Genomic DNA, 25,118 nt, shown 5'->3' with positions numbered 1-25,118 from the left:
GGGCGCCCCGGGGCGGCGGGCGCGGGGCCGCCCATTGGCCACGGCGGGGCCAGCGGCGCGGCGGCCCGGCCAATGGCGGGGCGGGGCGCCCGCGGGCGCTGCTTCTGTTGCCGGGGCAACGGCAGCGGCGTTGGCAACGGTCCCCCCGCCGCCGCCGCCGCCGCCGCCGGCCCCGCCGCCGCCGGCCCCGCAGACATGGCCAGCCCCGAGCGCCGCGGGGCCCCGCCCCAGCCCGGCCAGTACGGCAGGGCCGCGAGGGCCTCCCGGGAGCAGAGCCCCGCCGCCCCCAGCCCGGACGCCCTACGCCGGCGGGGCTTGGGCCCGGAGGAGCGGGGTCGCCCGGCCCTGAACCGGTGAGGGGCTCCGGCCCGGCGGCGGCCGAGCGAAGTCAGGCGTGGGGAGGCCGCGGTAGGGGCCGGGGCCGGGGCTGAGCAGGCTCCCCCCGCCCCCCGGGGGCTGCACCTCCCTGGGCAGGGGAGAGACCAGCCTCCGGCCTCTTGCAGGTGGAGGGGAGACGCGGGCAGGGCGAGGCAGGGGCAGCCCCCTTCTCCCGCAGCCCCCGAGGACGGCCCCGGCACCATCGCCGTTGTGGGGCACAGCTGCCCCCTCTACCCCCGGCTGCTGGGTCGCGATTGCAGTGGAAGGACATTGCAAAGTGACGATGCTGCTGGGACTGCGGCCCCGTGGAGCAGGGACGCAGAGGGGAGGTGGGAGGCAGAGCCGGGGACGGGCCCCCCCAGCCCCACTCGTGTGCTTGGGCGTGGGCAGGCGTGTGTCCTGTCCTCCTGTGGGCCAGGACTCAGTGGGTGACATGCCACCTCCCTCCACGCAGGTCCCCAGCGAGCCATCAGCTGGGCCACTGGAATGATGGTCCTGCCTGCACACCGGTAAGGCCTGTCCCTGCCCCGCACCCAGCAAGAGGCATCCCCTGCCCTTTAGGCCTGCCCTGATGAGCTGTCCCCAGGTACAACGAGCCCTGCTGGCGCTCACCGTCCCGCTGGAGATGCTGCAGGCGGTCAAGGGCCGCATGCTGCAGGCCATGCGCAAGGGGCTGAGCCGCCAAACGCATGCACAGGCCAACGTGCGGATGCTGCCCACCTACATCTGCTCCACGCCCGATGGCACCGGTAAGACAGCCCATCCTGGGGATGGGCTGCTCTGCTACCTGCAGCCCCGCACACCTTGCTGGACGTGGCCCTGGGGGTGCCGGGGAGGGGTGCACCAGTCTCTGGCCAGTTACGGGGTCCATAAGCTGCCCTTGCGCTGCCTGTGCCAGTCCCCAGTGCAGGGGCAGAGGCCAGGAGCTGGCTCCCTTGGCCCCTGCGGTGATCTCGGGCTCTCAGGAGTCTCCCCCATGGGTGAGACTGTCCCTGGGACAGGGTAAGGAGCAGATTTGGGGGATCTGCCACAGGGCAGGTCTCTGCCTGACACCACCTCTGCTCCCCCGTAGAGAAGGGCGACTTGCTGGTGGTGGAGCTGTGCCAGAGCCATGTCCGGACCCTGTGGGTGACCCTCCTGGGCGATGGGAACCAGAGCCCCCAAGTGATGTACAAGATCTTCAACATGCCAGGGGACATCACGCAGGGCAAGGGGGAAGCGGTATGAGGAGGCCGTGGCAGAGGGTGGCTGGTGCTGGGCTGCCCGGCACCACGGAGGCTTGGCAGGGCTCCAGGCTGGTGCTGGGGCTCTGGGCTGCCTCCTGCAGCCTGGGTGCTGGGTAAGGGGGAGCAGCCGGTCACCCCGGCCTTGCCTTTGCAGCTCTTTGACTTCATTGCACAATGCGTGCGCCAGTTCCTGGCTGGCATCAGCAGCCCCCAGCATCGCCTCCCCTTGGGCTTCGTCTTCCCCTTCAGCTGCAGGCAGACGCGGCTGGACAAGGTGAGCAGAACAACCCTGCCCCGTGGCCGCAGCCGCCTCCTCCCCAGCACATCATCAGCGGGGAGCAGAGCTGGTCTGGTGGCGGAGGCCAGCGGCTCAGCCACATGCTCTCCACAGGCCGAACTCATCTCCTGGTCCAAGGGCTTCAGCTGCAGTGACGTGGAGGGGAAGGATGTTGTGCAGCTGCTGCAGTCGGCCATCAAGAAGCAGGAGGTGGGGAGCCGTGGGGTGGGGGGGCCTGGCTGGGAGCTGACCCCGTGGAGGGGCTGACGGTGCTCTCGCTTTGCCCCCGGCCAGCTCTACCACGTGGACGTCGTTGCCCTGATGAATGACACTGTGGGCACCATGATGACTTGCAGCATGGGGGGGACACCCTGTGAGGTTGCCTTGGTCGTGGGTGAGCAGTGGGCACTCTGTGTGCCAGGGTGGTGGGAGCTGGGGGGGGGCTCTGCTGGCGCTCACCCCCATTGCTCCCTGCAGACACGGGCACCAACAGCTGCTTCATGGCCGAAGCACAGCAGGTGGAGATGGCGGAAGAGACCAGTGGGTGGATGTGTGTCAACACCGAGTGGGGCTGCTTTGGGGACGATGGTGCCCTGAGCGACATTCTGACCCCCTATGACCAGCGTGTGGACCAGGAATCCTCCAACCCTGGGGAGAAGAGGTGCTCCCACTCCCCAGCAAGGGCAGGGTCCCTGGGGCTCCACGTCTATCCCTGAGCATGCCAGGCCCTACCAACAGAGCACATGGCCCCCTGCAACACTCCTGGGTGCTCTCAAAGGGCTGAGGGGTGCTGGGGGAGGATGACTGACCCCTGCTTGGGCTACACGCAGGTTTGAGAAGCTGGTGGGCAGCCTGTACCTGGGGGAGATCGTCCGGCACGCACTGACCACCCTGGCTGCAGAGAAAGTGCTCTTCATTGGGAGCAGCGTCGCTGTCCTGAGGACCAAGGATGTGCTCAAGACCCAGCAGGTCCTGGAGATCATTGAGTGAGTGTCTGGGGACCCAGAGCTGCCATGGGTGGGAGGGGGGGGGTGACAGGTGGGTGCCCTCGGCCGCAAGCCAGTGGCCCCGTAAGCCAGCACTGTGCTCTCCCTTGCAGCAACGAGGAAGGCATGGCCAAGGCGAGGAGTGCTCTGGAGGCTCTGGGGCTGCAGCCGAGTGAGCGGGATTGCTGCCGGGTGCAGCAGATCTGCCGGGCGGTGGTGAGCCGTGCCGCCGCGCTCTGTGCTGCTGGGCTGGCTGCCATCCTCAGCCACATGTGCCAGAGCCGGGAGCTGGAGCGGTTGGTGGTCAACGTGGGGGTGGACGGTGAATTGTACCGGGGCTACACCAGGTGAGGAGGGACATGGCTCCTGGTGGGGTCCCACCCCAGCGGGATGCCTCACGCCCTGCCCTCACCATCTCCTTCTTCCTCCGGCAGGTTCAGGGAGATCCTGCAGAGCGTGACAGGGCTGCTGGCCCCCGAGTGCACGGCCACTCTCCTGCCCTCGGTGGATGGGACAGGGCGGGGGGCGGCCATGGTGACAGCGGTGGCTTTGCGCCTGGCGGCCCAACGCCGCGAGGTGGACCAGCTGCTGGCCCCGCTGCGGCTCAGCCGCACTGACCTGGAGCGCGTCCAGGCACTGATGAGGCAGGAGATGGAGCTGGGGCTGGGCCGGGAGAGCAATGCCAACGCCTCCGTCCGCATGCTGCCCACCTACGTCCGCGGCACGCCTGATGGCACTGGTGAGGGCTGGGGGCCTGGGGAAAGGGGTGCCAGGGAGGCCGTGGCCCTGCTGATGCCCTGTGCTGGCTCCCCGCAGAGCGAGGTGAATTCCTGGCGTTGGACCTGGGGGGGACCAATTTCCGGGTGCTGGTGGTGCGCGTCGCGCAGGATGGCATCCGCATGGCCAGCGAGATCTACGTCATCCCGACCGCCGTCATGCAGGGCACCGGCGAGGCGGTGAGGCTGTGGTCCTGTGGCCAAGGGATGGGGTGAGGGGTGGGAATTGCCTCTCCCCTCGCTGCACCCGTGCCCGGGAGGGGGCTGCAAGACCCCCACAGCATCTCCCCAGCTTGGCCCCCGAGACCGTGGCCTCTCTCTGCAGCTCTTCAACCACATCATCGAGTGCATCATGGACTTCCAGCTGAAGCAGGACCTGATGGAGCAGGTCCTGCCGCTCGGCTTCACCTTCTCCTTCCCTTGCCAGCAGCTGGGCCTGGATAAGGTGAGGGGGTGGCTCCGGCCCCAGGGAGATGGGAAGGGCCCCTGGGTACGAGGCAGCTGCCCGGCCCCTGCTCCTACCTCTCTTGCAGGCAGTGCTGCTGAGCTGGACCAAAGGCTTCAGCGCCTCGGGCTGCGTGGGGCAGGACGTGGTCCAGCTGCTGCGGGAAGCTGCCCAGCGCAAACAGGTAGGGAAGGACTGGGGGCCTGTCCCCTGTCCCCGGGGTGCCACTCTGCATCCAGGCGGTGCCAGCCCCAGGAGCCAACTGGGTGCCACTAAGCCACTTGTGTCCCTGTCTCTGGTTCGGCAGCACTTAGGGCTGAAGGTGGTGGCCGTGGTCAACGACACGGTGGGAACCATGATGTCCTGTGGCTATGATGACCCCAAATGTGAAATCGGCCTCATCGTGGGTGAGGAGCGCCTCTGCACCCAGGGGCTGTCCCATTCCCTCACCACCAGCCCACCCGGCCTGGCCATGGGGTGCCAGGCAGCTCTGCCAGGGCCGTGGTGGGGGTGACACCAGCGTGGGGCCCGCAGGGACAGGGACCAATGCCTGCTACATGGAGGAGATGCAGAATGTGGGCACCGTGGAGGGGGAGCAGGGCCGCATGTGCATCAACATGGAGTGGGGGGCCTTCGGGGACAACGGCTGCCTGGACGACATCTTCACCAACTTCGACCGGCTGGTGGATGAGAAAACGATCAACGCGGGCAAGCAGAGGTGGGCGAGGGCCCTGGGGTGGGGAGGGGGCTGGGCGGGGGTGGCTGTGCCTGGCTAAGGCTGCCAAGCCTGTGCCCGGGGCAGGTTCGAGAAGCTGATCAGCGGCATGTACCTGGGCGAGATCGTGCGCCACATCCTACTGGCGCTGGTGGAGAAACAGCTCCTGTTCCGCGGCAAGCCCTGCCCCAAGCTCCAGACCAGGGACATCTTCCCGACCAAATTCCTCTCCACCATCGAGAGGTGAGTGTGGGGCTCCGGTGGGTTCCCTTAGCCCAGGGTGGGGGCTGTGAAGCCAGAGCCCCAGGAGCGGGGCCATGCTACATTGATGGGGTGCATGCAGGGTGATGCCGCCTCCAGCCCGTGGGATGGGGGACGGTGATGGGGTCGGCGGTGCTAACGGTGGCCCTGGTCCGGGACAGCGATAAGCTGGCCCTGCGGCAGGTACGGGCCATCCTGCAGGACCTGGAGCTCCAGGCCAGCTTTGAGGACAGCGTGCTGGTGCGGGAGGTGTGCCAGACCGTGTCCCTGCGGGCGGCCCAGCTCTGCGCCGCCGGCCTGGCTGCCGTGGTGGAGAAGATGCGGGAGAACCGGGGCCTGGCTCGGCTGGCCGTCACCGTGGGCGTGGACGGCACCTTGTACAAGATGCACCCGCAGTGAGTGGGGCCGGGGGTGGCAGGGGGACCCGTGCGCTACAGCAGGGGTCCGGGGGAGCCATGGGGTGCCTGGGATGGGGGGTACCAGCCCTCACCCTCCCCTCCTGTTCCTCCCAGCTTCTCCCAGCACCTCCAGCAGATGCTGCGGGACCTGGCGCCCAACTGCACTGTCACCTTCCTGCGGTCGGAGGACGGCTCAGGGAAAGGGGCCGCGCTTGTGGCGGCCGTGGCCTGCCGTGGGGCTGAGCCCCGGGGACAGCCACCACCATCACCCCAATAAAGCGCTTTCCTCCGCACCTCTGACTCCTGGGGGGGACACGGTGTGGGGGGCAGCGCATGGCCGGGCACAGCCCCACGTAGCAATATATATCGAATTTATTTACATTCACGTCCGGCAGACCCCCCGCCCGCGGCACCGCTATGTACATAAGGCCAAGTGTAAATACTTGAATGCACTTAATACAGAATTAAAAAAACGGTCTTTACACAACACGGCACGGGGCCCGGGGCCGCCTGGCCCCACACGCAGACAGCACGACGGCACCGCACGCACGACGCACACCCAGCGCCCCCCAGGCCCCCCGCCACGGGGCTGTGGGTCCCCCGGGGCCGGGCTGAGCCCCGCCGCCACAGTGCTGGGGGGCCCAGCTGCTGTGGGTCATGGGCATCCCTCTCTCGCAAGGGGGCCGGGCAGTGGGGCTGTGGGGCAGCGGGGGCCCAGGGGCCGGCCAGGGCCCCCCCCCTGCCCCATGGCAGCAGTCCCCCAGGAGTGGGGTTGGGGGTTGGGTCCCCCCCAGCCACGCTCAGCACTCGGCCTCGGAGACGGCGAAGAGGGCACCGTCCTGCTTGCCCACCTCGGCCACGGCGGCGGCCAGCTGCGAGAGGTTGCCGTTGGGGAAGTGCCGCGCTTCCCACAGGTTGAGTATCATGGCCGTGGGGCTGGACTTCGAGGCGAAGAAGCTGAGATGGCTGGAGGCGGGGACAGAGGGACCATGTCAGGGCACAGGGATGGCTCCCCACCCTGGGACCAGCCCCGTGCTGGCCTCACCGTGGGCACCATCCCGCTCCCAGGGTCCCACAGCATTCCAGCATCCATCCGTAGGTGCAGGATGAGACCAGAAGCCCCTGTCCCCACCCACCGTGCCACCCTGTCCCCGTCCCCAGCGCTGTCCCCATCCCAGGCCACCTGTCAAGGTTGAGCTTCTGGGCCAGCGTCCTCCAGTCGGCTCCCCGGGTGCCCGGTGGGTCCAGGCTGCTGATGATCTTCTGGCGGATGAGGAAAGGGATCTTGAAGGCACTGGGGCCCACCAGGGCCGGGGCGCCCACCTCGCTGTCGGGGACCAGCCAGTCCGAAAACCTCGTGTCCTAGGGGAGAGCACCGGGGGCGGGGGATGTGAGCCCATCCTGGGGTCACCCCTGGAATCCCCCCGGCCCTGCCCTCACCTTGGCGATGTTGAAGTTGACGGTGAAGCTCTGCCCGTCGCCCTCCACCTGCCAGACCCAGATCTTGCAGGCCAGCTCGCAGGTGCTGGGGCTCAGGCGCTCCAGGGTGAAGGTGCAGTGCAGGAAGGGCTGCAGCCCACTCCAGATGTGGTAGAAGGGGATCTCCTGCGGCGGGGTGATGGGTGTGGGGGGGGTCAGGGTGGCAGGGACACCCCCCCATCCCCATCCCACCCACTGGCCGGGCTCCTCACCTGGTAGCTGGCAAGGAGCTTGCTCTTCCAGAGGGAGCTGGGCATGTCGTGGATGGAGAGGCGCAGGTTGTGGTAGCTGTCCTTGAAGTGCAGCACCCGGGGGGCTCCGATCAGCTGCCCCCCCAGCTGCTTCTCCAGCTGGATCACCTCCTGCCAGCACAGGCAGCGGTCGGGCAGGAGCTGCTGCACCCCGGGAGCCCAGCCCTGCCTGCGTGGCCGTCACCCCGAGCCGGGACGGGGGGGTGTTGCATGGGGACCACCCGGTACCTTGAGGACATCCTGGGTGTCGCTGAGGCAGTAGACGCGGATGTTGTACTCGAGCGAGGGGCAGGCGGCCGGTGCGAACAGGACCAGCTTGAGGCGCTTGGAGGCCGCCATGCTGAGGGACTCCCCGACCAGTGCGAAGCGTCCCAGCTGCTCCGTGAAGATGTAGCAAGCCTGCGCTTCCAGCTGGCAGTAATAGAGCTCCGTGCACGGCTCGGCGCCCAGCTGCAGCACGTCCTGCGACACCCAGGCAGAGATGCACCCTGGACACGGCCGTCCCCCCCCCAACCCCGACCCCCTCGAGCCCCACAGCGGGCGCTCACCTCCCACGTGCCCTCGCATGACTGCTTCTTCAGCCGGATGCTCCAGTTCTCAGCGCTGGCCTCCACGCAGTGACCCATGGCCAGGATGGCGGGGCGGGTGAGGAGGACCCCAGGGGGGCCACAGCTGACGATGGGGCTCAGCAGCGTCTGGCAGCCGGCCAGGGGCAGCCTGGGGCAGCGGTGGGGGCAGCTGAGCGGAGCCAGCCCCCCCCCAGCAGCCCCGTGCCCCAGCAGCCCCAGCCACGGCACCTACCTCACCTCCTCCTGCTTGTGCAGGGTCAGGTAGACCTCGTAGATCTTCCCCCGTGGGATGGCATCGGGTGGGATGAGCAGGCTGATCCCTGGGGGGGGGGGTGCACGTGTGGGGGGGTGAGCCCCATGGGCACCTGCCCACACCGGGCGACGCTCCCGCACCCCGCGCCCACTCCGCTGTACCTGTGTTGGGGATCATGAGCCGCCCCCCCAAGAAGTTGAAGGTGCCATAGGCCATGTTGGTGGTGCCACGGGGCAGGGAGCGGAAGTAGCTCTGGGTGGAGAGCCGGGCCACGAAGTCGGCGCCCTCGGCGGCGGGCGAGCTGTGGTGCAGCGTGTGCCGCCCAGCACCCAGCGGGCTCAGCAGGTGCCCGTTGGGCAGCTGGAGCTTGGCGGGGCCGTCCTGGCGTGGGCAGAGCGAGCCCTGGTAGGTCATGGTGGCGGTGCTGAGGTCGGGCTGGATGGTGAGCAGGCTGGGGTTGTCTGCGGCACAGAGCAGGGGGCTGTGGCGCCGGGGCACGGCAGGGATGGGGAGGTCGCCGCTGGCAACGTGGTGGCACGGCTGGCCCCGGGGGACATGGGGCACACAGCACTTGCCCCATAGTAAGGACTCTGTGGGGCACAGCCACCCCTGGGGGTCCAAAGGGCATTGGGCCTCTGCCCCGTGGCACAGACCCTTGAGACACAGTCACCCGTGGCGTCTCCGGAGCACAAAGCACCAACCCAGGGCAGAGACGCTATAGGAACCAGGGACCCTATAGCACACAGAGCCCCTGCCCACAGCCAAGGACCCTATGGGACACAAAGCACTGACCCCACGGTCAGGGACCCTTTAAGATACAGTGTCCCTGTCCCTAGCTCAGGGATCCCGTAGGGCACAGAGCCCCCACTCAAGACCAGGGACTCCACGGGGCACACAGCCCCTGCCCAGGGTCCCCCCAGGAGCATGGCCACCCCTAGGTCCCGAGGGACACCGTGTCCCAGCATAACTGCACAGCCCCATCCCCGAAGCCCTCGCTCACCGGCCTTGCTGGGCTTGATGCTGACGGGCTGGAAGCCAGCGGTGAGGATGGAGGAGTCGGCCACATCGGCGTCCAGGCCCCCCTTCTTGCGGCAGTACACCAGCACCCCCACCAGCAGCAGCAGCACCAGGCACACAGCCACGGCCACCAGCCCCACGTACAGGGCCACGTCCTCTGCGCCGGGGGCGGCTGCGCGGGGCAGGGCGTCAGCACCCACGGGCATCCCCCGTGCACCCATCCCGGGGGGCACCCCCGCCGTCCCCTCCGCGCTCACCGTGGCTGCAGAACTCAGAGGTGCAGTTGCGGGTGTCCAGCTCGGGGCCGTGGCAATCCTGGCCCCCGTTGCGCGGTGCTGGCTCCGAGCACTCCCGGCTCCGCCAGTGGGTGCACTCGGCCCCACACACAGACCACTTGCTCCACTCCGACCAGGCGCCGTCCACTGTGGGCACAGCTGGGGGTCAGCGCCCTGCTGCCATCCCCCTCCCCTGCCCCGGGGCCGGCAGAGACAGACACATGGGGGGTGAGAGGAGAAGACGCCTGGGGTGACAGGGACTACGATGGGTGCAGCGGGGAGTGCAGCAGCGGCACGGTGGGGGCGGCGGCGGTGCCCCGGGCAGGGCGGGTACCTGGGCAGAGGGTGGTGCAGGCGGTTTTCTGCACATTTTGGCCTTCACAGAAAGCCCCCCCGTTGAGGGGCGTGGGGTTGGTGCAGGTCCGGCTCCGCTTCTGCCAGCCCCGTCCACAGCTGGTGCTGCAGCCCGACCACTGTGTCCACGTCGACCAGCCGCCGTTCACTGGGTGGAGAGGGTCCCATCAGCACCTCACCGGGATGGGGGATGCGGGGAGGGACAGGACGGGGAGGGCGACACCGGGGCAGCATGGCGGGGACAGGCGCGGTGGAGCCGTACCGTAGACGGTGATGGCGGCAGAGGCGCTGCGGCGACGGGCCACGATGTTTTTGGCCACGCAGGTGTAGTTGGCGGTGTCGGCCAGGCGAGCCTGCCGCAGCACCAGGCTGTGCTCCGGCGTCACATAGACATTGGCGTCCAGCGCCGGGTCCACCAGCTCCTCATTGCGCAGCCACTCCACCTGCGGGGCACGGAGATGTCACCGGGTGCCCGGCTGGGCCACCCCCTCGGGGAGCACCCACGGCATCCCCACGGGCAAGGGGCACCCCCAGCCGCATCCTGACCTGCCAGACTGCGGGAGCTCACCTCGGCAGGGGGGATGCCCTCAGGAGGGCGGCATGGCAGCACGATGCCCTGCTCGATGGAGACCTCCCTGCCTGTCGGCTCCTGCTCGAAGTTCTTGCGCAGATCTGGGGAGGCGCAGGGGTGACGGAGGGGCCGGAGGCAGCGCCCCACACCCCATCCAGGCACCCGCAAACACTCACAGGCGATGCGCACGAAGGCTTTCTGGCTCTTGGTGGTGCCGGAGGAGCTCCAGGCCACACACTGGCACCAGTACTCCTCCAGCCCAAAGATCTTCTCCACTTGCTGGCGGGTGACCTCAATGCGCACCTCCATCATGGGCAGCCCTGCCACCGGCAGGCGCCATGTCAGCACCAGCACGCCAGCAGCGGTGCCCGCGGCCCCAGCCCCATGCAACCCCCCGCCAAGAGCAGTGCACGTGGCTCCCAGAGACCAGGGCTGGTGCCGTCCCTCCCGCTGGCGCTCACCAGTGCCACGGTCGGTGCTGTGCTGCGTGACGTGGTCACCCTGGTGCACCCACTCGCCGTTGCACTTGAAGTAGATCTGGGTGGCAGGGGTGGCGCGGCAGGCCAGGCTCACCGCCTTGTTCTTCACGATGTAGACATCCTCCGGCTCCAGCTGGAAGTGCGGCAGCAGGTCTGGGGACGCACCAGACACCGGGTTGGCCACGGTCGCGCTTTGCTGAGCACCTGCGGGAAGATGGGGGATCGGCCACCTCCAGTGTGCCTGGGCTGGGTGATCGCCCGTCCCGGCGTGGCCCCGTGCCAGTGGCCCCATGCCCTGCCACCGTCCCCCACCACCGGCGATGCGGCAGCCCCCTCCCGGCCCCGCCATCCATCAGGGAGAGCAGCAGCACGGTGGCTGCGCCCACTGAACCCGTGCCGATCCTTCATGTACGCACTTAGCACTAATGAAAAGGAAATGTAGTGTGACCAACAAGGGACATCGCTCACGCCTCCCGGGGCGCCCGCCACCCCCCCTCCCCAGCATGCTGCGAGGCGCTGGCCGAGGGCCGCATCCTGCCCCGCCGTGCCCTGGGGTGGCACAGGGATGCAGGGCGGGCGGTGGGGCGTTCATCCCATGCCTGGTGACACGGCAGGGTGACACAGCAGTGCGCCCTGTCCTGTGCTGCTGGCATCCACCTTGGAGTGGGCGCAGGCATGGCACACAGGGGCTGGCTGTCCCCAGCGTCCCCAGGGCAGCAAGGGCGGCTCAGGGTCGCACACACGTCCCTTGGGGGGGTCAGGCATCCCCCAGTTTTGCTTGGGGGCTGCGGGTGCCATGCACCAGGGCAGGGTCCCCATGGGGACAGCAGTGCTGGGGACGCAGCATGTGGCACAGTCCCGTGGTGCCTGCGTCCCCCAGCCCGGATGTGGCCAGGTGCTCCTGCTCCCCCCACCCGCTGCCGAAAGAGTTAATAAACCAGGGCCCTAAATAAGCATTTGATTAACAAACGATAAAATAGCGATTGTGTCACTGAATGAAGCTGTAATTGCTGCTGCTAATTGGCTGGTTAGGATTTAATAAGCAATTAAATGGGATGGAATGCGCAGTAATTAAGTGCCTTCGTTTGGCAACCACCCGCCGCCCCCCACACACCCGCGGGACCCCCGTTGTTGCCTGTGCCCACCCCGGCCGGCTCCCGCCTGGCACAGCCGTCTCTGCGATGGGGACAGGGACACAGGGGTCCCTTGGGCCCTGGCTGAGTCCCCCAGGGGGGCTCCGGGCCCTGATGCTCCCCTCAGCTGGATCAGGCCCCTCCGAGCCGGGGAGCGGGTGCCGAGCGAGCCCGCCGCGATGCCCGCCGGGACGGGCAAGGTGCGGCAGCTAATTTACGCGGGGAAGATAAACGGCCACCATAACGCGCCAGTTATTACCCCATCAGCACTTTTACAATGTCGCTGGCAATTAATTTAATTAAAACCCCTGTCGGGGATATACAGGCATTTCATATTTCACTGGTTTAACGACCCCCCCCAGCCGCAGCCCGGGGCCGGCCCGGGGGGTCACGGTGCGGACAGGCGCTGCGGTCCCCGGTGCGGTGCCATCCCCCCGGCCGGCTGCGGCACGGCTCGCCGCAGCACCTGCCGCTCGCACCGCCGTGCCTCCTGCTCGGGCACCCCTGGGTGCCCATGCCGCGCTGGCACGTAGGGCTCCGCGCTGTGCCGGCTGGAGGCCTGAGACGGGCAGAAAGGCAACCCAATTTATTTATGAAATACCGGGTTTGCCTCTGCACAGCACCACCGCTGCCTCCCAGCCGGGTGGCGGCAGCAGGCACGCTGGGTGAAGGGGGGGAGCGGTGCTGCGGGGACCGGCCTTTTAATCACACGTGAAATGAGTTCAGCGGTCGCGGAGCTGTGTGTCTGTCCATCACGGCCGAGCGGAGGGGCACGGGACGCCGGGGCCAGCAGCGATGGGCGGGGGGAGGCAGGATGGGCATGGAGCCCCCCCAGCTGCCCACCCAGCCAGGGTGTGGGGTGCCTTGTGGGCAGGGTGGGAACACGGGCAGCAAAGGAAGGTGGGGACGTGCAGCGAGCGGCAGAGCCGTGGGGCTGCCAGGCACCCTGCAGAGCCCCCGGGCGGGATGCTGTCCTGCTGCTTGGCACCACGCTGGGCACCGGCGGGGCTCTGTGCTGTGGTGCGGTCACGGACAAAGACATGCGGCATGGCCAGGAGGCCGGAGCTGGTCTGGAGCCCCGGCGAGGGAGTGGAGGGGCTGCGGTGTGGGTGCCATGAGGGCACTGTGGGCACCCCATGCACAACGGGCACCCAACGCGCCGTGGGCACCCCATGCACCCCGCGGCCGTCCAACGCACCGCAAGCACCCCACGCAGCACGGCTATCCCCAACGACAGGTACCTCACCACCGTGGCTGCCCCATACCCTGCAGGCACCCCCTGCACCCTCTCCCTGCAGACACCCCCACGCACCGTGGGCCCCCCACAGGCCACAGACACCCCACACAGCGTGGGCACCCCCAGTCCGTGGGCACGGGTGCAGCGTGGGCGCCCCGTGGGCAGCGGCTCCGGCGGCTCCCGCACCGCGTCGGCCTCGCCGCTCACCTGCCGCTGCGTTGCCATGGAAACAGGCGAGATGCTTATGTCACCTTGGCAAAGGGAACCGGGGAACTTCGGCGGGGATGGGGGACGGGGACCGGAGGGGGACGGTGGGGCGCGGGGTCCCGGTTGTCCCCGGGACCCCCCCCCACCACTGTGGCAGGGGCACGGCCCCGGTCAGCCACTGTCTCGGCAGCCAAAGGGGTAATCGGGAGCGCGGTTTGCTACCAGCGCCGATAAATCACGGCCGGTAAAGCCAGTGCATTAAGCAGGGCTTTATTATCAATTATCCCCCGCCCACATGGGCTATCGAGCGTGCCGGCAGGCCCGGTGAAGGGGCAGGGTGCTGGGGGCCGGGCCGGGGAGCAGGGCTGCGTCACCCACTCGGGGTGCAGAGAGGATGGGGACACGCCGCTACGGGCTCTGAGCACCCGCCTTCACCCCAGCACCGCAGGACCTCCCTGCTCCCGGCTCCCTCCCCGTGCACAGAGCCCCCCTGCTCCCTGTGCCCCCCAGCTGCTGCCACCCTGGGTGGCCACACAGCCCCTCACCATAGTGCCTGGCCCAGGTGTACTGGTGTTACTGGGCAGGGAGAGACTGCAGGAAGCTTCACTGCCCAGCGTGGGGGGGGGCACTGCCAGGACCCACCACATGCCAGCGGGTGCCCCCCCAGCCTGGTCCCTCTGGTCTTCAAGGGGCTGATCCTGCACCGGTGCTGGTGCCAACGCTCCCCGGCGGTGCCGAGAGCAGCACACCGGGCGCCTCGGTTCCTGCCGCGGGGAGACGCTGGGAAGGTCAGCGTGCTCTTGGCGAGGAGAGGCTGCCCGCCGGCGGCTGCGGCAGCACGGGCACCGGCACCGGCACACCGGTGTGCGCCCGCTCGGCAGAGCTGCCCCGGGAGGGAGCAGGCAGCTGCCTGCAGCGGGAGAGTGCTCCGATGGCACGGGTCTGCCCCGAACACTGCTGCCCAGCCGGGCCCAGTGCATCGGCTGTCCCCAGCAGGGCACCGAGCCGACCCCAGCAGCCCTCTGCCCCCGTCCCCTGCCTGCACCCCTGCCTGGCACTGGCCGCCCTGCAGTGAGGTGGGGACCTGGACGCCGGCACCTGCCCCTGCCAGCTGTGCCCCCCCTCTGGGGACCTCCCCAAAGCCCCACAGGGTTTGCAGCCAGCAGATTCAATCCCAGCTGGCGCCCCATCCATCGCACCCGCGCCAGGCCTGGCACGCCATTAACATGAAAGATTTCCTCACACTTCGCCAGCGCCCGGCCTGCGCCCCAGCAGCAGGTAATTAAAGCAATAATTGCTGCTGATTGCGCCGGCCTAAACGAGGGAAGGGTGGGTGTCGGGGGAGGGCAGAGGGCAGAAGCCCAGCTGGGCCCAGGGGAGCCTGGGGGTGCCAGCCCTGCCTGCCGCCCCGCACACAGGGGTCCCCGCTGCTGGCACTTTGCTCTCCACAGGACGCAGAGGAGTGGAGCTGGCATGATTCACCGCCATCAAAAAGCTTGTCTGAAGCTTTGAGCTGGGCACCATCCTGCTGGAGAGGCTGGCTCCGAGCTGCGATGAGCCGGTGCTGTCCCTGGGAGAACCCAGCCAGGGGCCGCGGCATCGCCTGGCACTGCCCAGCTGCCCGCGCAGGCTCCAACACTCACCTGGAGCATCTGGGCATCGGCACACGCTCCCCCTGCACCCACCTTCCCACCCGGTGCAGCCCCGACGATGATGCCAGCTGGGTGCTGGTGCCAGCCCCGGCCAGGCAAGGGAGCCAACAGGGTCAGATGCCAACACCGGGCAGCACGGCCCGGCTCCCGGCCAGTCTGGTGCACGGCGAGCACCGGGGACAACGCGACGATGGGCACAGAGTGCCGACGCGTCCCCTGTGCTCCAATGGGCACAGTGTCCCCGGGGGCGTCCCTGCCTGCCCCAGGACCTCGTCCCCAGTTTCCCGGTGCCTCCCCGCGAGCTGGCCGCTGCCCTGGCCCTCCAGGCGTGTGCCCCACGTGTGCCAGCCCCACGGCCACGGGAGAGGCTGGGTGAGGGCGGCGGGGGCCGGAGGGTGCCTGTCTCCCAGCGAGCGCGTGGCAGCGTCTGGGCGCTGATTAAGCGAGCGCTCGTTATGAATGAATTAGTCAGGCGGGTTTGCATGACAATAGAGCTGCCTAATTACGGATTTGAGCTGATAACGCTCTCCCCATTACATACAATTAGCATGTGCCAGGGCGGGCAGGGCTCCCGGCGGGCTGCGCCCTCGCCCCGCCCCAGCCGTGCCCAAGCCTGGCCCACGCTGCCCCGTGCCCGGGGTCTGGGGACAACGGTGCCGGCAAAGGCAGCCGGGGGTGGCAGCCCCTCCCCAAAGACCACCTCTGCCTGCCTGGGGGCTACCGGCCCTGGCACCCAGTGCTGGGCACCCTTCCCCGGGCACCCACAGAGCCAGTCCCCTCTCGGCCCCATGGCACACACAGAGCCCTGTTCCCCGCCAGCCCCGGGTGTCCGCTGAGCCCCACAGCCCCCCCAGACCCAGCGTGCCCGTGGGACCCATGCCAAGCTGTGCCAGTCCCTGTCAGCAGCACTGCACAGGGAGAGGGTCCCGTCCTGGCCCCGACTCGGTGAGGGACCGGGGGTCTCCCCCAGCCCAGGCTGGCACTGGATGGTGTGGGGGGGACGGGACTGGCCCAGCCCCACGTGCCAGGGCTGTCGCTGGGGTCCCGAGCCTAGGGAGCCGAGCGGCTTTCCTGGCTCTCTTTTAATTGACAGTGAAGAGCAAATGCTCCCGCTGAGCCCCAGCCCCACCGGGAGGAGTGTCAAGGTCACCCTCAGCCCCGTGTCCCTGCTGGAGTGTGGGGGGAGCCGGGTGGGGGGCTGGGGAAGGCCCCTCCAGCCATGCAATGGTCCCAGGTGCCAGGGTCGAGCCCCGAGGCCTCTCCCCCTCCCACTTGTGGGTGGTACGTGGCTGCGACGGCAGCCCCGGCACCCCGTAACCCTGCGGCAGCAAGGGCTGGCTGGAGGGAGCTGGGACCTGAGACCTCCATCCTGCGGGCAGGAGCCCCAGGCTGAGCAGGGTCTGGGGGGGCCAGGGTGAGCGGCGATCTGCCTGACACCCACCCGGGACCAGCACCCAAAGAGCAAGCAGGCAGCAGGGACAAAGGGTACTGGGCAACTGGGCCTGACTTGGGATGACGACAGGGCCCCAGTTTGCACCATCTGGAGCCAGCCCACCCCAGCCTGTCCGCAGGCAGACACATGACGCATGGAGCAGCGATGGTACCGATAGCCGGAGAGATGCTAGCACTGAGGGTGCACCCCTGGGTGCAGAGCAGGGCACGGCACGGCAGGACATGCACAGTGCATGGTCCCCGTGCCACCATCCCTTGGGCACTAGCACCGGTCCTGGGGTAGCCCTGGGTGCTGCTGACCACCTAGGTAGGATAGGCGCTCAGCGGCACCCACGGCTGTGAGGTGCCTGCGGTGGCACTGGGGGTGCCCAGCCCCTGGTGGCACTGCCAGCGCCCTGGTCCCCTCCCGCAAGCACCTGCCAGGCTCCGCACGGTTTGATGTAGTGCCAGCCCTGCGTGGCACTGAGCCAGAACAAACAGCCCTGGGCAGGCTGCGTCTGCCGCACGCTCGCGCTGACAGCCGGCACGGCAGCTTCCCGGCCGCCCGTTGCGCTCCAGCCCTGCCCGCTGCCCTGCCCTCCTGCCTGCCCTGCAGAGGCACCGGTGCCCAGCCAGGCACAGGTTGTGGGGCGCTGATGGGATGCAGCGACCTGGGGTGCCAGGCTGCGGGGCACCAAGTTGTGGGGTGCAGTGGTCAGGGGCTGCCCGCTGGAGCCTGAGGGTCCCCAGCAGCCCAGTGAAGCTGGCGGCACCATGTCGCTCATGCGTGGTGAGAGCAGAGCCCGTGGCCCCGGCCAGAGGAGCTGGGGCATGTGCCTGTGTGGGTCGTGCTCACTGGGGGGAGTGCCAGCCTGGGGGCAGGAGATGCTCTGGGGCCTGGCACCGGTTGCCGCAGATGCCAAGGGGAAGGAGAAGGGCCCATGGCAGAGCTGGGCCAGGGGTAGCTGTGGGGAAGGACCCTACCCCTGTGCCCTTGCCCACCCGCCAGTGCAGCAGTTGAGCTGGGCAGCCCCGCTCCTCAGATGCTCACCCCGTACTGCCCCTCGCTGCTGCTCTCGCCCTTCCCTGCGGGCACCGGCAGCAGAGCAGGCAGCCCGCACCGGGGATGCTCTGCCATGGCTGCAGGCAGGGACCCATTGCCTGGATACCTGGGTTCCCCTGTCCCCAGCCTGTGCCTCAGTGCCCCTGGGGAAAGGGTGCCCTGCCATGCCGTGCCATGCCATGCTATGCCATGCCATGCCAGGCTGGAGCAGCACCCGGTGCGCAGAGGCCCAGCTCTGCCACGTCTGTGCCGAGCAGCGGCCGTGCAGGTGTCTGGGCTCCGTCGCGCCGCGGCCGGCTGTGAGCTGCGTGCCAAGCGAGCGGCGGGGACGAGCTCCTGCGCCGCACTGCCCCGAGCTGGCGCTGGCACCACCGGGCCCCCCCACACTGCCCACCGCAGAGCCGGCGTGGGGTGGCCTGGAGCACTCCCTGTCCCGTTGTTCCCCACCTCCATCTGTGGGTCACCACGGCCCCACGGGTGCTGTGGGGACAGCAGTGCTCCATGCCCAGCTGGGGGTCGGTACCCACAGCACCCCCCATACGGGGTCCCCCGCACCCAAGGGGTGCCCACCCACCGTGCCACCCACCGTGCTGGCTCTGCAGTGTCCCCCTGCAGACGGGGCCATGCTGGGAGCGCTGGGCACGGGGTCTCCGGGGTGCCCGGCTGGGAAGGACGGGTGTGGGGAGCACGGGGGCTGCAGCCCGCCTGGGTGCTCGCCGTGCCCGCCCAGCGCGCCGAGGCCAGGATCGGGGACGTCTCCGGTGGCGGTAGGAGGGTCGGTGGGCCGGGTCCCCAGGGCGCAGAGGGGGTCCCCCCCCCGGACCCCCCGCAGAGTGCACGTCCAGCCCCGCGCAGCTCCCCGCCCCCAGCCCGGTCCTTTGTCTGCAGCCGCCAATTCCAGGCTGCGGTGACACCTGCCAGCAGCCGCCAGCCCCGGGCACCCGCCGCCCGCCCGCCGCCACCCCCGGCCCGGCAGCCGGTGCCGCTCAGCCCCGGGGGTCCGGCCCAGCCCGCTCCCCGACCCGCCGGGTCCTGCCTGGGGGGGGGGGGGGGGGGCAGAGCCGGGGGCAGCCGGGCTCCGGACCGTCCGCGTCTGCAGCAACACCGATGCAGCCCCGCATCCCCCCCACGCCACGGCCACCCACGCGCACCCCCGCGGGGTAACAGCACCCCTCCAAGCTACCCCCTCTCCACGGTCCCCCGTGTCTCGGCCAGGTGATGGGGCGGCAGGGACCCCGTGCAGGGGACAAGGATGCTGTGCGTGGGGCAGAGATGCCGTGCGTGGGGCAGGAACCCCATGAGCGGAGCAGGTCCGCTGCGGACACTCGTGCCCGAAGCTGGCAGGGCCCCGGGGGAGCGGAGCCGTGCCGGCAAGGCGGCGAGCGCCAGCCCCCCCAGTGCGGGCAGCGTCCGGGGGAGTGTCGGCTGGGCACGCGTGTGCGGCCATGCGTGGGCATGGGGCGGTGGGCGGCAGTGCCTGTCGTGGGGCAGGGCGCACGCCCCCTGCCCGGGAGGGCACCCGGCACCCCGCGGACCCCCCGGTACCCCGCAGCCGAGCGGGGGACACCCCGCACCGGGAACAGCTCCCGGTCCCCCCCGCGCCCCGTCCCCGGGAGGGCACCCGGCTCCCCGCAGGACGCCCGCCCGCCGCCGCTCCCCGGGTGACCTTGCCCGGTGCCGGTGCCGGTGCCGGTGCCGGTGCGGGTGCCGGTGCCGGGTCCCCGCCGCTCCCCTCCCACCCCCCCCGCCCGGAGCCCGGTGCCCGCGGGGGGCGCGCGGTGACTCACCGGCGGCGGCGAGGAGGGCAGCGGCCAGCAGGGCACCGAGCGGCCCCGGCGCGGCGGCGGCGGCGGCGGCGGCGGCGGCGGCGGCGGCGGGGGCCCGGCGGCGGCGCGGCCGCGCACCCATGGCGCGCCCCGCGGAGCGCTGCGCGGCGCGGCGCGGGGCGAGGGAGCAGGGCGGGCCGCGCTCCGCGGCGCCCTCAGCGGGCCATGGCGGCACCGGCCCCGCCACCGCCACCGGCCCGGCCCCGCCGCTGCTGCCGCCCGCCGCCGCGCCGCTCCGCTCCGCCCGGGCGCCGCCAATGCGGGGCGGCGAGCGCGGACCCGCCCGCGGAAGGGACGGCGCAACAGCTGGGCGCGCCCCCGCCGCCGCCCTCCGCCCCGCGCCCCGCTCCGCACCCCCGGCACCGCACGCCCCCGTCTGCATCTCCCCTCCGCATCGCCCCCCCCGGCCCGGCGCTGGGGGTCCGCGCCCTTCCCCGAGCGCGGCAGCCCCCGGCGCGGCGCCCCCGGGTTGCGCCCCCCGAGCACGGCATCTCCCCCCGGGGACACCCCCACCCCCCCACCCCCCGGCACGGCACCCAGCCGGCACAGCACCCCCCCCGCACCCCACTCTGCCCTGAGCCCCTGCTGCCTCCCTGGACCAGGTGATGCCCAGGGGTCCCCCAGCCCAGCCTGGCACCCCACGGGTCGGGGGGGACACACAACCCCAGGAGACGAGGGTCCTGCCCGCACCCTGCCCTGCACCCTCCAGCCGCCACGGCTCCCGCAGGTGAGCGCGGTGTCTTGTGCTGGGAAATGTCACCGAAGCGGGGCCACCGTCTTGGCGGGAACGTGTGCCACCTGTAGGGACCCACCTCACCACTGCGCATGGGGGTCTGGCCCCAAGGACCCCCACACTCAGCCAGGCTGGCGTCTCCCAGGGGACTTGGCTCTGCCCTGGCTGCAGGATGCGGCCCCTTCCCTCCCGCACTGCCCCTGCACACGGGGGGGGGCACAGGCACCCGTGCCACCCAGCCAAGGTGCCCTGCGAGCAGCACTGCCATCACCAGCAGGCAGATTGCAGTGTGGGCAAGGGGCGAGGGGTGAAGAGGGGTGAGGCTGGGGTGCCCATGGTGCTCCCCAAACCCCGTGGGAGCCAGAGCCCGCGCCAGCGGTGCCGAGCAGCCCCCTGTTCCTAGTGGCGGGGGCCAGGCAGGGGCAGGGCCGGGCAACGGCTCCCAGCGCCGCGCAGCGATCATTTCATTAGCAGCTCCAGGAACAATTAACAACTGCTCTGACGCCTTCAAGAGCTGAAGCGGGTGCGAAGCCAGCGTGGCTCTCCCAGGTGCCCCGGTGCAGCACTGGCGGTGCTGGGCAGAGCCGAGGCCACCGCCAGCACAGCCCTGGGGCGAGGCCAGAGCCATCTCCCACCACCACCCCCTTGCTGGGGACCTCCTGTGCCAATACAGTCATGCACCGGCCATGTGCTCAGGCAGGGCAGCGCATGCGGGGTCGCACCCATGGGTGCCCGCTACCATCCTGCCGTGCTGCCCCAGGCAGAGCCCCGAGCCCTGGCACATCTCGCACAGGCACTGGTGCGGGCCAGCTGGCAGAGCGGACCCCTGGCCCCCCCGTGGGCAGAGCCCTGGCACGGCAATAACCACCCTCCTTCAGGCTGGCTCGTTATTACTGATGGCATTTGCATGGAAACAGGATGTTTTTACTCCTCGAGGCTCCATCTGCTCCTGCTGAAGTCACCGCGCTGCACGTGAGCTCCCCGGGGGGCTGCCATGGGAACCGGGGCGAGCTCCCCAGCAGCACTGGGACTCCCAGGCCGGGCTCTGTGGTGGCTGGAGCCCCTGGCCAGGCACTGGGGCAGGGCAAAGGAGGGGTACCTGATGCGGATGGCACCCACGACCCCGGGGCACCCTGGACAATGCCACCCTGGGGCAGCACGGCAGGGAGGGGGCTTGGGGCCCCCGGCGCAGCGCCAGCCCCATCTGCTCCTTGCGCCGCTCTCCCGGGACAGCTTCCAGCTCCTGCTCCTGGCGCTGTGCTGGCAGCGCCAGCAACAACACTCCCACCGCCCGGGCGCCTGCCGCACCCTGCCTGCCCCACCACCTGCCCGGGGGTGCTGGGGGTGCCCAGTCCTGCCCCGGCTTCGCCCGGTTCCCTCACCATGTGCTCGTGACACACGGTGCCATGTGGGTGCCACGCCAAGGCCGCACAGTGTCACCCTGCGTGTCCCTCCTGTGCTGCGGGCCAGCATGGCCGGGCCGTCAGTTTGGAAGCGGCAGGGCGCGCTGACGAGTTAATAGACTCTAATTAATACAGATTGGGGAGATCACTTTCAATTCCGCTCCCTCTCCCTCTTGCCGAGGAGGAGCTGAGGGGGCGGATGAGCTGGATCCCACTCCACAGCCACCGGAGCCCTGAGCCCCGCTGCCACAGGTGCTGTGCCAGCCCGGCCTGTGTTCATGGGGACACTGGGGACCTCTGACCACCCGCTGGGGTGACATGAGGGGCCACAGTGTGTGGAGAGCCACAGGACTCAGGGGCTTCGAGGAGGGGAGCGTGGTGCCTGGCCTGGTGCACCCAGCGCGATGTGCTCAGCACCTGGATGTCCCACCACTGCCGCAGCCCCGGGGGGATGCCAGAACCACTGGCCCCACTGGGTCCTGTACATGGATTATTACTCAGAGTAATTAAGATGGAATTAAAAATTAATTTTCTTCTCCAGCGTGCCACGGTCGCAGCTCAGCCACATGCTGCAGCCGTTGTGCCAGGGCTTTCTCCCGAAAGAAATTGCATTGGGGTGGAGGTGGAGGGAGGGCATCACCCGGCGGGTGGCAGTACCCGGGCTCCGTGGGCTGTGGCTGCCACCTCCCTGGGGACGGTACCACACAGGCACTGCTCCCCCCTCACCACGTGCCCCAGCTGCCACGGCCGGCCAGGCCAGCCGAGGCGAAGCAGCTCCCACCCATCACCAGGTCCGGCAGAGTCCTTGCCTGTGCCGTGCCCGACCTCCTGCCTGGCCCCAGCAGTCGCGAGCAAGGCCAGCCCCGAGATTTTCTAAACTTCCATCAAATATTTAAATAGGTATTTGAGCTCATGTATAATGGATCGCCCGCACACTGCCTCCCTATCCATTTGTGGTATTTAAGGAAGTCGAATATTAAACACCGTTGTATTAGCAAAACCACCGTCTGCCTAATTGAGTTACAAACGGGGAAGGTGCTGACGAATAAACAATGCATAATGCATGGCCCCGTCAGCAGGATGCGGCCGGGACCCTGGCGCCGGACAGGGACTGGGCTGTGCAGGGTGCTGGGGCCAGGAGGGTGCTCCGGTGGGGAGCGGGCACCAGCGCTGCTGGTGTCGATGGCAGAGCCGAGGGTGCGAGGAACACGTGTGCCGTGCAAGGGGCACATGCCAGAGTGTGGCATGGCGTGGCATGGCATGGCACAGCACACATGGGACATCCTGGGCCTCATCCTGCACGGGGATGCTTGGCCATGGAGCCAGGAGCCTGAGAACAACCCCAGCTGCATAAGGAACAGAAAGATTATGAAAATGAAAAGTAAATAAATATGGATGTTGAGGACCTAATTCTGATAAGAGGATTTTCAAAATTAGCCATTTGCAAGAGTAGATTAACAGCGCACGGCGCCGGGGGCAGGAACGGCTCCATTAAGACAGGCAGCAAAGCCCGTCCCAGCACAGCCCGCTCCTTGCAGCCCCCAGCACCCGCAGAGCCGCTGCCTCCTTTTCAGGGAGACGGATTTGCTGCTGCTGTGGGGGAAAAGGGGGCGGCTGGAGGGGCCCGGGCACAGCACAGTGCCACCCTGCACATATGGGTCCTGCGGTCATGGTGCCACAGTGCCGGGACCTCACCAGAGAGCGGCAGTGGCTGGAGGCACTGGGGTGCTGGCGTCTGTGCCCGGGCAGACGGGAGACGTACCCCCAGCCCGGGCGTGCGGTGGCTGCACTGGTGGCAGTGTGGGGCTGGGATGGGGGAAGTGGGGTGAATAGGTAGCGAAGCTGCTGGCTTGTGCATCCCATGGGTGCCTCGTGTCAGCCAGCGCAGCAGGCGCTCCCAGCCAGAGCTGGTGCAGATGCCCCCGGCAGCGCTGTGGGTGCTGGGGCGGGGGCAACTCTGGATGCCCCGGGGTGGGCAGGGGCAGGAGGCTGCCGGGGCTCGGAAAGGCTTTTTGCATCCTCCAGCTGGGATTTTCCATCCAGGCAGCCAAGCAGAAATCTCATTACAGCCCGGCACAAAGGCAGGGTTCCCATCCCTGTCCCCACGCCTGGCTGGGGGCTGGTGCAGGCTGGGGTGAGCACGGCTTCGAGGAGCAGGAGGGTGTCCTGGACATGGGCAGCCAGCAGGGCTGAAAGGGGCCATGTGCTGCCCCCCAAGCCGCTCCTCAGCCCCGTGTACTCCTCACCCCAGCCCAGGGCCTGCCAGCCCCCTCCCCAGCCTGACACAGACCCCCCTCCTCTGTGGTGCAGGTGGGTCAGACGTGGGTCCAAGGCGGGTGTCAGCTCCCACAGGGCCTCCAGACCACGTGTGGGGCAGGGGCTGTGAGCTCGCAGGCAGGGCAGGCAGGGTAGGGTGCAGGCAGCCCAGGCACCCCGGGTGCCTGGCGCTCCCGCAGCAGCAGCAGCAGCAGCAGCAGCAGCAGCAGCAGCAGCAGCCAATTAATTAGCAGGGCGGTGGGAGAGCAGCCGGCGGAGCTGTGTGGGATCGATGGGCGCATCGACCGCCCGGGAAATACCAGCCCTCCCAGCCAGAGACGCAGTGCTGGGGCGGGTGGGCAGGGAGATGGGCAGGGAGTCTGGCAGGGAGCCTGGCAGCGCCCCAGCCCCGCGGCTGGGTGCTGGCAGGGGGTTGGCTGTGGGCTGCAGCATCACCAGCCCCTTGCAAGGGAACATCAGGGTGCACAGGGCCAGAAGAAAGAACAGGCACCAATGGCACTGGCCGCCGTGTGCCCTGTGGCCTGGCAGCCATGGGGCTGGTGGCTGCTCCCCTTGAGCCGGGAGAGCGTCTGGTCCCTGTGGGAGAATGTGGGAGAACGTGGAGGTGCTAATGGAGCCCTGCTTTCCCAGCTGTTGGGATGCATCTGTGTCGAGGGAGGTGCAGGCTGGTCCCTCCGAGCTGGTGGCATCAGTTAGGAGCGCCAAGGGACAGGGCCACAGGCAGGGGCTGCACCATGCCCATGGTGGAGGCTCAGGGACAGCTTGGGCACGGCGCCTTGGGGGGACGACAAGGTCCCGTGGGCACATGCCAGCCAGCCGGGGGGCACCCAGGCCATGGCACGGGGCCAGCAGAGCAAACCCCAAAGTGATGATGGGCAGGGGGGCACAGGGCAGAGTGGCGGGGACAGCTCTGCCTGCGGCGGGGCACTGCCTGCAGCCTGCCACAGCACCGTGCCGCAGCCATGCCTGCAGGGCTCATGCCCGCAGGTCTGTGGCCATGCGGCTCCTGTCCCTGTCCCCATCCCTGTCCCTGTCCCCATCCCACCCGCCCGCTCCCCCCCGCCTGCCTCTGCCAAGCGGGAAGTGCCAGCCCGTCCCTGCGGGGGAAGGAGAGTGCTCAGCCATGTTACAGGAGCCTGGTTGCCACTGTCATGCAGATGAGAAGTGACAGCAAGGGACCCTTCCCAGGTACGGGCTCCCTGCGGCGGCGCAGGGCAGGAGATACAGTCCCCCTCTCCCCCGCCTCTGCTGCCGGCACTGGGGACAGCCCTGCAGGCACTTAACCCTTTCCCCTCCGTGCAGACCCCTCCATGCCAACCCCACTGTGCAAAACCAGACGTGCAAATCCCACCGTGCAAACACTGCTCTGCAACCCGCCCGTGCAAACCCGGCACGGGTGGGCAGCACCAGCACTGCCATGCCTGCCTGCCCTATGCTGCAGGGACA

At 69.1% G+C, this 25,118-nt stretch overlaps 2 protein-coding genes across 3 annotated transcripts; one reads left to right on the top strand and one right to left on the bottom strand.

Annotated features, from left to right (window-relative positions):
* The first annotated feature begins 754 nt into the window (after positions 1-754).
* On the top strand, positions 755-5,884 carry HK3 (hexokinase 3). 2 transcript variants are annotated; one of them, XM_075509898.1, is made up of 18 exons: positions 755-887; positions 965-1,127; positions 1,451-1,599; positions 1,759-1,878; positions 1,996-2,091; positions 2,176-2,275; positions 2,359-2,542; positions 2,712-2,867; positions 2,981-3,214; positions 3,302-3,606; positions 3,684-3,823; positions 3,969-4,088; positions 4,177-4,272; positions 4,396-4,495; positions 4,623-4,806; positions 4,891-5,046; positions 5,226-5,459; positions 5,577-5,884. In XM_075509898.1, exons 2-18 carry the CDS (start codon positions 1,004-1,006, stop codon positions 5,737-5,739), a joined length of 2,661 nt encoding a protein of 886 aa, XP_075366013.1. In that variant the 5' UTR covers positions 755-887; positions 965-1,003; the 3' UTR covers positions 5,740-5,884. The 2 variants fall into 2 exon arrangements, with proteins under 2 accessions (XP_075366013.1, XP_075366012.1); XM_075509897.1 differs by having other exon boundaries at positions 839-1,127.
* UNC5A (unc-5 netrin receptor A) lies at positions 5,867-12,892 on the bottom strand. Its single transcript, XM_075511012.1, has 18 exons — positions 12,707-12,892; positions 12,236-12,402; positions 11,856-12,052; positions 10,693-10,914; positions 10,408-10,551; positions 10,229-10,332; positions 9,923-10,103; positions 9,641-9,808; positions 9,289-9,453; positions 9,015-9,203; positions 8,176-8,475; positions 7,994-8,081; positions 7,741-7,909; positions 7,421-7,654; positions 7,154-7,303; positions 6,903-7,067; positions 6,646-6,824; positions 5,867-6,428 (listed from the first exon to the last, which is right to left on the bottom strand). Exons 1-18 carry the CDS (start codon positions 12,890-12,892, stop codon positions 6,263-6,265), a joined length of 3,174 nt encoding a protein of 1,057 aa, XP_075367127.1. The 3' UTR covers positions 5,867-6,262.
* Positions 12,893-25,118: the final 12,226 nt, after the last annotated feature.

The sequence above is a fragment of the Mycteria americana genome, chromosome 8 (genome assembly GCF_035582795.1).
Source record: "Mycteria americana isolate JAX WOST 10 ecotype Jacksonville Zoo and Gardens chromosome 8, USCA_MyAme_1.0, whole genome shotgun sequence".
NCBI lineage: Eukaryota > Metazoa > Chordata > Aves > Ciconiiformes > Ciconiidae > Mycteria > Mycteria americana.
This window is presented reverse-complemented; position numbering and strand designations above follow the sequence as displayed.

Bases quoted from the DNA above. Each gene is read 5' to 3' on its own strand.
- HK3 (XM_075509897.1), top strand. From the start codon at position 950: ATGAGCTGTCCCCAGGTACAACGAGCCCTGCTGGCGCTCACCGTCCCG. The intron at 1,600-1,758 runs GTATGAGGAGGC...TTGCCTTTGCAG, and splicing joins CGCAGGGCAAGGGGGAAGCG to CTCTTTGACTTCATTGCACA. The intron at 4,273-4,395 runs GTAGGGAAGGAC...CTGGTTCGGCAG, and splicing joins AAGCTGCCCAGCGCAAACAG to CACTTAGGGCTGAAGGTGGT.
- UNC5A (XM_075511012.1), bottom strand. From the start codon at position 12,892: ATGCCGCATGTCTTTGTCCGTGACCGCACCACAGCACAGAGCCCCGCC. The intron at 12,053-12,235 runs GTGACCCCCCGG...CGCGTAAATTAG, and splicing joins CCGCAGCGCCTGTCCGCACC to CTGCCGCACCTTGCCCGTCC. The intron at 10,915-11,855 runs GTGGGCACAGGC...ATCTTCCCGCAG, and splicing joins CCAGGCGGGAGCCGGCCGGG to GTGCTCAGCAAAGCGCGACC.